At 41.4% G+C, this 15776-nt stretch overlaps 1 protein-coding gene across 1 annotated transcript in view; it reads right to left on the minus strand.

The window, feature by feature from the left end:
• Positions 1–15776, minus strand: part of RP1 (RP1 axonemal microtubule associated) — a 73363-nt gene that overhangs the window by 41128 nt on the left and 16459 nt on the right. The window contains exons 2-3 of the mRNA XM_084864901.1: positions 5945–6568; positions 5269–5440 (exon numbers count right to left, since the gene is read on the minus strand). Of these exons, the coding sequence (XP_084721027.1) occupies positions 5269–5440; positions 5945–6556 (784 nt within the window). The 5' untranslated portion in view covers positions 6557–6568. The remainder of the gene's footprint in view (positions 1–5268; positions 5441–5944; positions 6569–15776) is intronic.

A 15776-nucleotide genomic window follows, 5' to 3' on the forward strand; every position in this document is an offset into this window, starting at 1 on the left:
TTGTGAGCATCACCTTGGCAGAGGCTATTCACACTTCCCTTTAGGTTTAGCACCAAGAGCCACGCTAGGAGGACATTAGTGGGTGAATCACATATTGGAGAATGGAAAGGAACATCTACAAGTGAACCTGGCATTGGAACAATACCATTCTGGGTCTGGTGAATACTGGAAGCTAAAGCTTGCAGTTGGCGAAGCAAAAGTACTAGAAAGAGGTCTTTTGGAGTGCCTTCTTCCATTGGACCTACTTGGGTGGCAGCCTCTGCACTTTGCCCTTTTGTAGGTAGGTTTATTTCTTGGTAAACAAGGCTTGGTAAACAATGTCCTGACTTTTCAACAGCTCCGTGACGTTTAGTATTATGATCATCAATAGCTGACTGTGACACAGTACAACATTCATGTAGGGAAAGCAAGTAAGCATCATTCAGAGACTCAACCTGCCTCTCATGGAGATCTTCGGTCAGTTCTTCACTGTTATCTTTGTCAAAAGACTTACCTACCTCTTTATCTAGATTATCTCCTGTCAAACTATCATTTTTAGTTATGCGTTTATTACTCTCCATGACACAGATATTTCCTGTTTCAGAACTTGTGTGATAATTGTTTCCTGCAAAACCATTGTTACAACTTACCACACGCCTTTCCTTTTTGCATATTGGTGCTGATTTTTTAGGTTGCAAAGCTGAATGTGGATTTATGTTCTGCAACCATCTCTGTATATAATTTTGAACTGAATGATGGGTAATGTCCTCAGGAAAAACAGTGTTTTTCAAAGATGGTAAGGGATTTACCCTTGTTGTAGCACGTTGTTTACTTACAATAGTTCCTGATTTTGACTTATCCCTTTTTTGTTTTTTCTGACTTTTTAAAGTTATGTGTGAATTGCTAACTTTTGAAACTAAACTCTTCTTTTCCATTCCTCCCAAATACCAAGATGCTATTTCTGCTTGAGCCTGTGGTCTTCCAAACGCACTGGGGTTTGGCTCAAGAAAGTTAACCATGTGAAATACATTTTGATTTTCAAAAATATTTTTGCAATATCTGAGTTTATTATGGGGAAATGCTTTATCTCCTTGACCAGCTTCTTTTTTTGCATGGCCTCCAAAGCTTACTTTGTTTAATGGTCTGGATTTTCTTTTGGCTCTAAGTCCTTGGACCTTAGGATTCTGAATCACATTTAATTTATTTATTTGGAAATTCTTAGAATTCACAGGATTGAGATTACTTTTGGAACAAAAATCATTTGTTTCAATTACCCTGTCACTTGCATGAAGATCTTCCTCAAAAAGCAACCCTCCTTCAATAGGACTGTGTGAATCTTGCAATATGGCTTCCTGTGCAATTCTACCTCTTGTATTTATTTTCTTACTAGGGATTCCTTTAGCTGCAATCTCTCCATCCTGATGCCTATAACTTTTCACTTGCTGCTGAGATATCAGCTTTTTGCTGGCAACAGATGATAGAATCTGCTTTTCATTTTCTGGAACTTTAGTTAAACTGCACTGAGAAAATTGATTAATTAGTCTGTCAATTCTTCTGGTGATAGTAGAGGATCCTACTGAAGCTGGGGACTCAGAAATAGATTTGTCAGTTCCAGAATTTTTACTTGAAGAAGGAGCTGCATCTGCTAAAATAGGACAGAACCTATCATTGGTGTTACCATAAGTTCTTGAGCTCTTCATACTAGTTTTATTGGCTGGTGTTTCATTATCAACTATATCTTCCTCCACAACTACGTTTTCTGGCACAGTATGTGGAAAGCCATTAACATGGGACATCTCTAACATCTTCTGACTCGTAATTTCTGTAACACCAGCCTTTACTGAACTTGATTTGAGTTGTCTGCTTCCCTTTTTTCTTTCTAAAGATGACTCCATCTGCTCATTGTTATCTATCTGAACAAGTACTGGTTTGTTACATACGGATGACATTTTACTGCAAGAATGTGTAAACATGTGATACTCAGATTTGTTTTCCCCATCTTTCCTTTCTTCGCTATAAAATTGTCCAATCATTTTTTCTTGAACTTCACTTTCAGTTACTAAGGTTACACTCCCGATCACAGATTTCTTTTGTCGCTTTCTCTTTGGTCCAGGTGTAGGGGGCCTATAAAAATGATGTTCTGCTTGATCCTGAGTTCTCTGGGTGGCATTTGTGTCCAAAGCAGAATTCTCCCAACTAGAACCATGAGTTTCAGCCTCCTGATTTGTTACGTGAGTGTTTATCTCCTCAGCTAAACTGTCCTCTTGATCATTGCCTTTCTCCAAAGGTGAGACATCTGCAGACAATGAGCATGCTGCAATCTTTAAACCAGATTTCAGATCATCTGTTCTTCCTGGAAAACTGTTTATATCACTCTTTTCATGATTATTAGAAAGACCAGCTCTACTGACACTGGTTGTCCATTTTATGGTTTCCTCTTCTTTTATCTTGAATCGAACTTTCATCTCAACTGTCATGGTGCCATCCTGATTAAATATAATTGATTTCTCAACATTATCTTCAGAAGGATATATCAATAAATTCTGAGAATCCTTTTTTTCTAAGGCCAAGTAATGTTCAGGAGCAAAGGAATGGTCCGAGTAGCAAACATTATTATGCATTTTATCAGCAGAACCGGAATAAATCTGAGACCTTGGGCTTGAAGGCATAAGTGTGCCCACTTTCAAGATTTTAAGAGTACAAGATGCCCCGCGTCAAAATATAATGTGGAAGATAGAAAAGTCATATATACATATATCCAATAGAAGAGGCAGCAAAGAAAAAAGAAAAGGAAAAAGAAAATAATTAGTATGAAAAATATAATTTTTCTAAATCTCATAGTAAAATATCATTAATATGTTCTCACCTCTATGTATTCATTAATTAATTGAGTTCACTGTAATGTCTGGTACATTTTTACAAATTTTTTCTTTTAAAAATCATAATTCATATGAGGGTATTCACAGAATTTTAATTCTTAGTTGAATAAGGCAATTTTAAAAAGGAAAGTATAAGTTGCCAAGTATTCTAGCAAAAAATAGATTTTTGTGGCCTTTACTTTTGTTGTTTGATTTTCTTTACCAGTACTGATATTGGAGTATACCCAAGTTCTGCTCAGTTATTCAAACAAAGCAAGTAATAATTTATGGTGGTATTTATTTTCCCATCTATGCATATCCAAGAGAAGCATTATTAAAGCTAAAGTACTTTTAAGGCTACATTAATCAAATAATTATTATTAATTTAGCATTCACTTTGCATAATCAGTGAATCTGATTTAACGTAAGGCACAAAAGAGAGCTAGACATAAGGCCTAGATATCTCATTATCTTTATAATGTGTATTTCTAGAGATAGCCTTGGCACTCATGCTTCTTATACTCAATCAAATTCCTATTAGTGTTTGCATAGAAATTTTACATGCTTGCCATCAATTATATGCCCTTAACTTTTCAAAATATAAACCTAGAAGTATTTTCTCTTATCCCTCTATACTTTTACCAAAACTTTAAATGAAAATGTCTCACTGATAATTTTTTAAAGTAAAACTTAAGGAAGCCCTCAGATTCCCTGAAACCATCTAAAATCATACTCAACAACCCATATTAAACACAAAATAATAAAATCAGTTTGGCAAAATGACCAAGGTAAATGGTAGAATTGTATACATAATGAATACTCAGCAGTCAATGTGTACAAAACAAAAACATTAATAATTATCTATTGAGATTATACATAAAATAACTAAATGACAACAATAAATAAATGAGTTTCACCCACTTTAATAGTAAGTAGAGGATTAATACTACTTATCTATTTCCAGTTAAAATCCTATATGATAAAGAGGTAATATGCAAATTGACCACCACGCCCTCACAAGATGGCTGCCTATGACCAGGCTGGCAGGGGGGTTAGTGAGAGTCAACCAAATGACTGAACAAGCAGGTTGTGTGGGGCAACCAGGCTGATAGGAAGGTTAGTGAGGGACAATCAAACGACTGAACAGCAGGCTGTATAGGGCAACCAGGCTGGCAGGAGCAGTGAGGAATAACCAAATGATTGAACAAGCAGGCTGCGTGAGGAGACCAGGTGGCCAGGGGGGGTTAGTGAAGGGGGATCAAACAAATAAACAGCAGGCTGTGTGGAGTGATCAGGCCGGTGGGGGGGAGGGGGCAGCTGGGGGCAACCTGGCCAGTAGGGATAGCAGTAAGAGGCGACCAGGCCAGTGGGGTGAGGGGGGCAGTTAGGGGCAACCAGGCTGGGGGGGGGGGTGCAGTTGGGAGTTACCAAGTCGGCAGGGGTGGGGGTGGGGGGGAGAGACAGTTGGGAGCAATTAGGCTGACAGAAGGGACAGTGAGGGGTGACTGGGCGGGGGGGGGGGGCGGTTGGGGGCAACCAGGCCAGCAGAGGGGGTCAGTTGTGGGCAACTAGGCCAACAGGGGGGCACTGACGGGTCGGGCTTAAACTGGCAGTCGGATATCCCCTGAAAGGTCCTGTATTGGAGAGGGTGCGGGCTGGGCTGAGGGAGACCCCACACCACGCTCATTCCGACCCCATGCACAAATTTTGTGCACCGGGCCTCTAGTTTAAGTATAAATGGCAACCAATACACTAGCATGGTGCTAAAATACTTAACACAATGAATAATGAAATTAGCCATGCCTACATAGGGAATTTACAGCCTATCCCACACTCTTTAGCATCAAGAAGCCCTCCTCCTCCCCCATCCACACTGTGCAGTATTTCCTGAAAAATTATCAATCTAGATTATTATTAGCCAGCATGAAGTGGCTACATAAATCTTTGCTTTAAACAAATAAAAAGTGAATCTAAGGGCCTGTGTTTTTTCCTTCAGTAAGTGGAGAATACATGTAGTTAGAGATTTTTTAAAATATAGTCACTCAACTAACCTACTGTGCTCTGCATGATACAATTAAGAGAAAACTGTAACTACCAGAGATGTCATCTACATATTCCAAAGAATTCCTCTCCAAATAGAGAACTGCTGGCGTTTTTCTTAAATCTAGGTATATGAAAGAAACCTATACCTCATCAATTCAATTTAAACAAAAATATCACAGATTGATTTGGAAAAATCTTTTTCACATTATGAAATAACCTTTTATGATACTTTTCAACTATAACTATAATAATTTCAGTTTAGAATATTTTTATTCCATTTTCTCTTCTGTGATGAAGAAAATTGGTCATTTCAGCATGGATTTGCTGTTGTTGAGCTAAAAAAAAATCTCAGTACTAAGTAGAAACACTGTATATTTAAGTGACTTACTCTTTCTGCCTTCTGACCTAGTATTTCCCTTGGGGTACACACGACGAGAGATCCATGGTAATCTAGCTGGCAGCAAGTACTTCTGGATGTCATAATTTCCCGGTTTAAACGGCTCCCTCCCGGCTGCCACCACAACTCCAGGGCTCACAATCACGGCTTCGAGACTGGGAACCTAGAAGAAAACAAAGAGGTATGATCCCTCCATAAGTAGCATGAAGTTCTTTTCATAGGATAACTGTACCACTGATTGAATCAATTCAACAACCTCCTGGGCTTGAAAGAGATAATCACCAAATATTTGTTAGGCACCAATGATGCATACAAAATAACGAAATACCAACGTGCGTATGGGGGCGGGGGGCAGGTGAAGGCATATACAGGGGGGTAAGGGAGATACTGATGGGAGATCAAGGGGGGGCGGGGGGGAAATGAGACATATATACTACTATTTCTAATGCTTCAAACAATAAAAAAAAATTTTTTTTTAAGAAAATCTATGCCAACACACCATAACTCAGTGCTCAGGGAAGGAAGAAAAGGGGAGGGAGCATAGAAGAAAAACCACCCTCTGGGGGAGAAAAAGCAACCGCCCACAAGGCTGGGAGCTCGCAAGCACACGCAGGGGTACCTAAGCCTTCCTTCCCGGGGCATGGGGAGCTTCTTCCAGAACCCTCACCTTTCTGCCATCCGTGGAGAACAGCTTGGTCACTCGGCACCGCATGACCTCCGCCAGGTGCTGCAGAAGCGCCTCGAAGCTCTTGGTGATCCTTCTGCTTAGCAGAACCACGCGCCTGGCGCCGGGGTCCCCGTTCCTGAACACCAGCAGCCTGCGTGGGGCGGGCAGCATGCCCAGAGCAGCGGCAGCCGGGAGGTGGTGCACACGCGTGCCTGTGGCCAGGCTGCTGTGCCAGGGCCGCGGGCGCCGACGGGCTTTGCCCAGGTCCACGGGCTGCACCCTCCTGCTGTGCGAACACAGGTACGACTGGCCGTCCTCCAGCTGCTCCAGGCACGTGATGCTGTGCCTTCCCCCAGGGGTGCTGATGTTCCTCACCCCGAAAGGCAAAGGCACCTTTCCGGACAAGCTGTCCAGCAGGGCATCGAACGTCTTGCAGGAACGAGGGTTGACCACCACCCTGACCCCCCCAAACTGCGGGTCTCCGCTCTTGTAGAAGCTGATCCTCTTGGCCACCACGGGGTGCGTGACGCTCAGGTGGTGAAGAGAAGGAGCCTGGCCTTCAGAAGAAGCCGGATGGATCATGGAAAAACTAGAAGAAGGCGTTTCACTCATGTTGGCCAAGACCTAGGCAGGGAAGAAAATTATTTCATCTCCAGAATAACAGCACCAAAAAGAGCACATGATAGTGATAATGCAAACTCATTGTAGTTGTAAATATCCAGGCTTTTCCCGGGATTTCGTTTATTCATTATTCATTCATTATACCTGCCTGTTTTGAAAGATCATTTTAAGGAGCTAACAGTAAAAAAAAAAAAAAAAAAAAAGACATAAGTGAAACAGTTAAATAATGGTATTTCTCTCTTAAAGATATAAATTACCTAAAGACATTCATAAGTGACTAGGTAAATAAGTTATGATATATGCACTCATGCAATGGAAACCTAGGCAACTATCACACATGACTTTGTAGATCTGTATTTATTGGCATAGGAAAATGATCATGACCCATTATTAAGTGAAAATGCAGTTTGTAAAGTACATATACTATGGCACTGCTAGTGTATTCAACAGCCCTACCTATCCGTGGATTTCACATCTGTAAATAAAACCAACTGCCGATGGGAGATATTCGGGGCGGGGGGTTACGTTTTTTGCTGATGTGTACTATGTAAATTAATTTAGCCTACAATGGTTGCATCTGTATTGAATGTGTACAGACCTTTTTGCTTGTCATTATTCCCTAAACAATACAGTATAACAACTATTTATATAGCATTTACATTGTGTCAGGTGTAATCATCTTGAGGTAATTTAAAGTATAATTTGCACATAGGTTATATGCAAATACTGTAACATTTTATGGGACTTGAACATCCATGGATTTTCATATCTGCAGTGTTCCTGGAAACAATCCCCCCATGGATACTGATGTTCAACTTATATATACAGAGATGGGCAAACGGAGGTTAATAATAATTACTAATGTAATAATTAATAAATGAATAATACAAAGGTAAACTCTGTTTTGTGTATTCACATCTATAAACCTACTTTTGCCCACCCCTGTATTTATTATACTAGTGGGAAAAGTCTAAAACTATGTACAGCCCACTATTTGTAACAGTTACCTGTGGATGGCAGTGTTTAGGGATAATACTGATGGGTTATTTTATACATAACTAATTTTATGAATCTTTAACAGGTATTCTTGAACAATTTAAAAAAATAAAGAGACATAAGTTAGAAACCATCCACTGAGAAAATTAGTTCTGCATGCCCTCACAGTTAAAGAAAAGAGGGGAAGTAGGAAATGTTTATGAAGTTCAAATTGTCTGTTGGAGGCAACCAAATAATTTCATCTGGAGGAAAATGTTTTCTGACATTAAATTCTAGAAGAAGTGTATCACGTAAATCCTTAAATAATAGCCACAATTACAGATTGTAGAATGCAGGAAAATTATCTAACACACCACTAAACCTGCTTGGAGAAACTGCAGTCAATAACTGTGTTTTGAATGACAGCATTGTTATGGGCGCTAAAACTGGTGCCATCAGTACTGCTCCCACTACTGATTCTCAAATGAAAATTTGAAGAAGAAATTTTAGAGCCATTTTCAGCCAATCTCTGAGAATCTGACCGACAAGTAAGCCTCTTGTGGAAGGGTTTATCCGTTTGGGGGCTTGTTTTCCATTTGCAGCATGTATAGCTGCTTTCTATTGTTTTAAATCAACATACAGTAATTATTAGTGTCTTTTGACATGGGGGGGGGGGGACACACCTCTGCAGCCTTGAAGACAAATTAAACTCACTAAATAAATGTGATCAGTATTATAGAGATGGCAACAGCATGTTTGCCATTATAAATGAACTACAATAAATCTAGCCCAAATCGCCTATCTAAATGTTTGCAAGTTGTCATCTAAGATTGTCCAGTATAATTTGTAAATCTTACTTCTATGTAATTTAGGAAAATGAATTTAAAGATCAACATATAAATTAGGTGTCTCCCTTTCTGCCTCCCCACAGGGTTTAAAGCAATTATGGGACTTAGGACAATAAAGGCAGCTGCAGCCGGCGTGCGGATCAGGACTGGGGAATCCAGCTTTGCCTTGGAGTCAGCAAACCGCAGCCTTTTCTCATCCTCCGCTCATAAACTGTGTCCTGACCTTGAGCGCGCTGCTTAATCTCCGTGCCCTCACCAACCATAAGAGGGAGGAATTCCTTCAGAATTTAAAGAAAAAACTCCAGAACTCATTGCCTCCAATTACTTTTTAGGTTGGCTTACGTACACATTTTCCATGAATAGTGTTTGAAATACATTTTTCTCCTAATTTTGGAAAATAATATTTATGTGTAAGTACACAGTGCGGCTTTTCATTCCAATAGCTTTCTGACGGATCTCGCTATTTGGAGAGCTGTTGACCTGGTGATCATAATGGGAACACAGTCATGTGAGCTGCTAGGCTACGGATTTTGGTCTGTGGTGAGTGTGTATGTGGAAGGCTGACTGAAAAAGAGAAAGCAGATTTTGTGCTGGGACCAGGAAGGAGAACATAGAAGACTAGAAGCCTCATGCACAAAATCGTGCCAGGGGCTTGGCCCTTGCAGCCCCAGCTGCCTCACAGCCCCACCCCCAGCCACTGGTTGTCCCAGAAGGTCATTCTGGAAGGTTGTTCTGCTGTCTGGTCTAATTAGCATATTAGCTCTTTATTGTATAGGATAGGGGTGTCGAACTCAATCAGAGAAGGGGCCAAAATCTAAAATCCAGCCTAAATCGCGGGCCGAATGGTTTACTGAACAGTCATAAACTGACAATGTCATAAACTGACAGCGGAGTGCAGTGATGACAGCGCGATGTGGGCCACATTGCAAGGCCTGGCGGGCTGGATTTGGCCCCCGGGCCTTGTGTTTGACACATGTGGTATAGGATAAGGATAATTGGAAAGAAGGGATGGCCCCATTGTTCCTATCCCACTGCTGCCCAGCCCTGAGCACTGGTTTTGAGTCTGATGCATGAAGCGGGGAAACTGAAAGTACCATACCCTAAACTATGGAGTTTACCCAACAATGGTTGCATCTGTACTGAATAGGTACAGTCCCTGAGAAGATGCCAGATTCCCATCAGTGAAGGGGCATTTGCAGAGAAAGTGCCTGCAACAGGGTGGTTGCTAGCACCTTGATGAAGAGGCAGTAGCAAAAAACAACAAAAACACAAGTTCGTATGTTCCTAGTGGCATGTAAGAGGATCTCCGGGAACTCCCAGAAGCACTGGGAGAAGTCTTAGATAATGGTGAGATTTTTGCATGCATGCAGATGAGGCTCAAAAGCCTACAGTAAGGTTGGCATTGTGTGTATAGCATAAAAGATGATGCAAATTCAGTGTTATTGTTGACTAATGGGATCTATATGCATACAGTGCACAGTACAATAATCATGGAAGAGAGTACAAGCCAGATTCCTTCCATGGGAAGTGTTTCCGCCTTTGCCTTGATCATATGTATCTCCTAAAGGGATTATGGGAATTGCACAGAGCATCTCAATAGCACGACTGAGGAAGAGTCCAGGTAGCACGAGGATCTCTAGGAGAGATGTGCAGCCCAGCCTGAGGGACTGGGGCTGTGGGTGTGAAGCGATGGCAGCATCCAGAGGAAAGCCTATGAGGAGCTGCGGTACCAGGAGCAGGGGCAGAGGGGTAGAGATGCCCTCCATGAAGAAGGCAGGAATGAGTGGAGAATCTACCAGTGCACCAGAGCAAGGCCAGGGATTGGTTAGTAAGCCTCCACACTAGTGTCCCCTTTCATGAAACAAAGCTACCAGCCTTCCACAACTGACTCCATTGTGCTTTAAGAGCTAATCAGAGCCCTAACCAGTTTGGCTCAGTGGATAGAATGTTGGCCTGCAGACTGAGGGATTCCAGGTTCAATTCCGGTCAAGGGCATGTACCTTGGTTGCGGGCACATCCCCAATGGGGGGTGCACAGGAGGCAGCTCATCAATGTTTCTTTCCCATTGATGTTTCTGACTCTCTATCTCTCTCCCTTCCTCTCTGTAAAAAATCAATAATTTTTTTTTTTTTTAAAGAAGAAGAAGAAAAAAAAACTAATCAGAGCCCTGGCTGGGTAGTTCATTTGGTTAGAGGGCCATTCCAGTATGCCAAGGTCACAGGTTTGATCCCTTAGTCAGGGCACATACAAAAAACAACCAATTAATGCATAAATAAGTGGTAAACAAATTGATCTCTCTCTCCCTTTCTCCCTCCCTCCCCTTCCCCCCATTCCTTCCTCTCTCAAACCAGTAATAAAGAATGAATCAGAATCTGGATGGAATTTTTTAAATGTTTCTTTACATATGTTTTGAATAATAAGGTTTATTCTATCCCTCTGATATTGGGATGTGGCAATAATATTCGTTTGGGATATCTAGTGGATGAAAACACTCCGTAGCCTAAAGCAGTCTAATTCTCCCACCAGGTTAGGCTGAAGGAGAAGCGGAAACAGGTAACAAGAGAAACTGTAGAATCTTTAGGCCCATCACCTTCCTCACCACTGACTTCCCTAGAAGTAACAAACCACCCTGCCTCCAGCCCAAATTATATTGAAATCTGCTTCGAATGATTAGGCAGCTTGCTACCAGTATCTTCTCTTCCATTCATTCTCTTCCGTGCCTAGAGTGAGACCATGAACTATCATGAATAGTTGCACATGTATGGCTTCTGAAGATGAAGCAGGTTTTTTTTAAGCACCCTTTGGTTCCCTCGGGTCATGATTGGTCTCAATTGCCTGTGCTGCTCTGAGCTAAAGGCAGTGGTTGCCTCTACCAAGAGAATTGCTGTACCTTCTCTACACTACTCATTGGACAAAACAAATGGCAGATTTACAAGAGCCATGCATCATTTCACTAATTGTATTTTAAATGTAATTTTCTACCATGAAGTAGAAACAAAACAAGGAAAATGGTATATTCATAATATTAGTCCTGTGGCATTTTCAGATACTATTAATGTTACAAGAAAAATTGGTTCATTTCACAGATTATCGTAGCTATGTAATGGAATTGAGGGGTGGGAGCTCAGAAAGGAAATACAGGCGTCCGCTATGGTAGTCACAGCATTGTTGAATTATAAGCAGCTTTCTTCATGAGTTGCATAGATTTTTCTAATCGGTAGTGATTTTATAATCAGTAAAAAGAAAATGGTACTCCTATTTTATTACACTAGAACTTCTTCATTTCCTGACAATGAGGTTCCCCTTCTACTTCAATGTCAGCATACTGTGAAGGTTTGTGGCATATTTAGGTATTAGGAATATTTCTTCCTTTTCTAGTGGTTAAAGATAGAACATAGATACACAATCTAGATATGAAATAAAAAATAAAAGTATAACTAGCTAAGCATAGCTTATTTTCAAAATAAAGATTTCAAATAATTTTGTACTTACCAGAACTTGAAACTTCCTTATTTAAAAAAAAAAAAAAAAAAAAGAAAGAAAAAGAAAAAAAAGATGTTTTTAGTTGTTTGTAGAATTCACATGAAGGTTACTGGATATGTAACCTGCTCATTTCGTGCAAAGAAATGAATGTCTTTGGGTTTATTGTTAGCGCATCCTCTCAGGGCTTTAGCACAGCCAATTAATTTAATTCAAGGTGATGCTAATCACCAGACAGGATTCACCTTAAAGGGGACCACAGCCAGACACAAATCAGTTTCTAGCATGCTCCACAGTTCTGAAATCTGCCTAATAGGATGTCCTTTGTATTATCGTGCTTACCTAGTGTCATTCTCAGGAGAAAACACTTTGCCAATTTATAAACATTTCTCTCCCAGACAACCTTAAGTCCTCACTTATTGATGTTGAAGAGAAAAAATTGTTATGCTGCCCAAAATAAAATAGCTTGACAGTTTATCATTCTTTGAGAAGTAATTCTGGGTCAACATTTGCTCATGGTAGTCATTAAATAAGCAAAGGACCTAAGCCTTTTTGTTTTTAATGTGAGCACTCCTCATTACCTCATCAGCGTAGTTCTAATGAAAATGGCTGGAAGCGTGAACAAATTCTCTGCTCAGCATCCCACAGGACAAATGAGAGAGGCAGAGCATGATGACTCGAAATAATGTTACGCTTCTGCATACACAGCACTCTTCCATTGCTTTGCTTAATCACGATGGGAATTTGAACATGTTCCAGAACTTTCCACACATGAAGTCCCCAGATAGCCCTGCAGCCTATCACTCTGCATAGAGTGGACATGGCAGCACATACCAGATGGCCACGAGATTAGCTGGATTTGTGAGTGATTACTAATCAAATGGCTGATGTGGGGGAGGTAACGGACAGCTAATGCAAAGAGTTGAATCCCGGTCTGAGAGACTGAGATTTACCAAAACAGAGCTAACACAGATTTTGGAGAAAGAAAGGGACAAGACAAAAATGGTATTTAAGATGATATTCTAGTAGCAGCATTCAGTAAATGTACGCAGAGGATGGAAAAGACTGGGGAAAGGAATGCAGCATGGAAACAAATCTTTAAGAATTGTCTTGGAATAAAATGGTGACTCTGTAATGAAAGCAAAAGGTATTTCCCAAGCACTGGTCTAGCTCCACAGAGACAGCACAAATGAAGCACAAACTCTGCCCTCCAGGAACCGTCCTTCTAAAGGGGAAACTAAAGCCCTAGCTGGTTTGGCTCAGTGGATCAAGCATCACCCTGCAGACTGAGGGGTTCCGGGTTCAATTCTGGTCAAGGGCACATGCCCGGGTTGTGGGTTCCATCCTCAGTAGGATGCATGCAGGAGGCAACCTTTCAATGATTCTCCTCCTCGTTGACGTTTCTATCTCTCTCTCCCCTCTCCCATCCTCTCTGAAATCAATAAAAATATATCTAAAAATAAAAATAAAGGGGAAACTAATAATGCAATAGGCACCACTCATACCTTATTTGACACACATTCTCAAGTTTTCTCCCTGTATGCCTTCCTCAGAGAAGTTAGAAAGCACCTCCCAATCTCTATGTCAGTAGTCTAAGTGATCTTGTTTAGGCCAAGACAATGTAAGGGAGCTCTGAAAGAGCTCTTCTAGAAACTTTTGCTTTCTTGATAAAAGACACACCTGGTGCCACCCCCTTTTCTGTCTTCATGCCTGGAACACGAAAATAACACATGGAACTACTAAGAGGCAACAAAGTATGAAGATAAAATGTTAACACACTAAGGATGGCCAAGTAGAGAGATAGGAGAAGCCGGCTGGTGTGTCTCATTTATTGATAGTAGACCTATGAACCAGAAGTCACAGTTCAATTCCCAGTCAGGGCATTGCTTAGATTGGGGGCTCAACCCCCAGCAAGGGAGTGTGCAGAAAGCAGCCAATCAAGATTCTCAGCATTGATCTTTCTATGATATATCTATCTCCCTCTCCCTTCCTCTCTAAAATTAAAAAAAGAAAGAAGAAAAGGAAAGGAAAGGAAAGGGAAGGGAAGGGAAGGGAAGGGAAGGGAAGGGAAGGGAAGGGAAGGGAAGGGAAGGAAAGGGAAGGGAAGGGAAGGGAAGGGAAGGGAAGGGAAGGGAAGGGAAGGGAAGGGAAAGGAAGGGAAGGGAAGAGAAGGGAAGGGAAGAGAAGAGAAGAAAAGAGAAGAAAAGAAAAGAAAAGAAAAGAAAAGAAAAGAAAAGAAAAGAAAAGAAAAGAAAAGAAAAGAAAAGAAAAGAGAAAAGAAAAGGCAGGACAGAGAAAAGATAGAAAAAGAGTCCTGATAGCTGTGTGAGCAACTGGACTAATCTGGCAACCACCTAACTCTTCTAATGAGAAAAATTAACCCCATTCCTGATACCAACTGCTGAAATGGAACTCCTTATGGCAAGCAACCATGTCTGACTCTGGGAGATTACATTAAAAAGATGTCTATTAAAAGAAGAGTGAATGGCTCACAGAATCTTTGAAAGTTCTAAGGAATGAGGCTCAAACGTAAGATTCTTGGAACAACATAAAAACCTTTCCTGGAACTGGCCTGAGGAGGAATCACCTGCACACCACAGAGCCCGTGGTATGCGAGTTTGCACCCTTGCCACTTTTCTACCAGGAGCACAATTATACTTCCAATAAGACCAACCTAGCTATTCACCTGTGCTGTCACCCTAACCAGAAAATCAATTTCATGGGAACCGTCCTTCTAAAGGGGAAACTAAAGCCCTAGCTGGTTTGGCTCAGTGGATCAACTTTTTTTTTTTAATTGGGGAAAAGTTGGAAGAATGGATTTAAGAGATTAGTAGGAGAGAGAGAAAGAGAGAGAGAGAGAGAGAGAGAGAGAGAGAGAGAGAGAGAGACAGAGAGACAGAGAGACAGAGAGACAGAGAGACAGAGAGACAGAGAAACAGACAGACACCTTGCTCACCTCCAACCTACACTAGTGCCTGTGCCCTCGCTGGGGGAGCGTAGGGAGGGTGGAAAGAAAACATGTAGCTTATTTAGCTCCCACAGGAGAAACAGACAGACACCTTGCTCACCTCCAACCTACACTAGTGCCTGTGCCCTCGCTGGGGGAGCGTAGGGAGGGTGGAAAGAAAACATGTAGCTTATTTAGCTCCCACAGGAAGAAATCGTCTTTGCCCTATGAAGATTCATAAGGTGAATAATCTCCCAAACTCAAACAGGGTGATTTTCAAAAATGACTGCAACTCCCTGCAAACCCCTTTCCTATGTAATCTGTAGCTCCAACCATCAAGCGGTGATATCTGGTTGTTTTCTCCCCTACTCCCTGAATTTTGACTGCTTTGACCAATGGAATGAGGCAGAGAGGATATTATGCCAGCAACAAAACTAAACCTGCCTCAAGAGGGTGGGTATACTCTGTCCTCCTAAGAATCCTCTATTATTCATTAACTAGAGGCCCAATGCATGAATTTCATGTAAGCCATGGTGCCCGGCTTCGTCTGTCCGAAAGGTTGTCCAGAAGGTCATCAGGACCATCATTCTGCTGTTCAGCTGTCTGGTCTAATTAGCATACTCTGCCTTTATTATTATAGGTAAGCCTTGTCTGGCCTGCTAGATGATGAAAAAAACTTACTCCATGTGTCCCATTCACCCCAGCTAACAGCTGGCCAACCCTCAGAAACAGACCACCTACCTGATCGCAGACTCATAAGTAAAAGCTGCCAAACACAGAAGATCATCCATCTGAGCCCGGTCTGCTTGGCTCACCCAAAGAAGGATAAGCTCAGTAAAAGTTTGAGGTGATGTTTTAGGTCATAAAAGCTAATGGACACAGATACAAGTTGATAGGAGAAGATGTGACTTTAAGTGGTGGGCACAGAGTGCAATATACAGGTCTTACAACATAGAAACCC

Source organism: Pipistrellus hanaki, assembly GCF_964339955.1.
Source record: "Pipistrellus hanaki genome assembly, chromosome: 17".
NCBI lineage: Eukaryota > Metazoa > Chordata > Mammalia > Chiroptera > Vespertilionidae > Pipistrellus > Pipistrellus hanaki.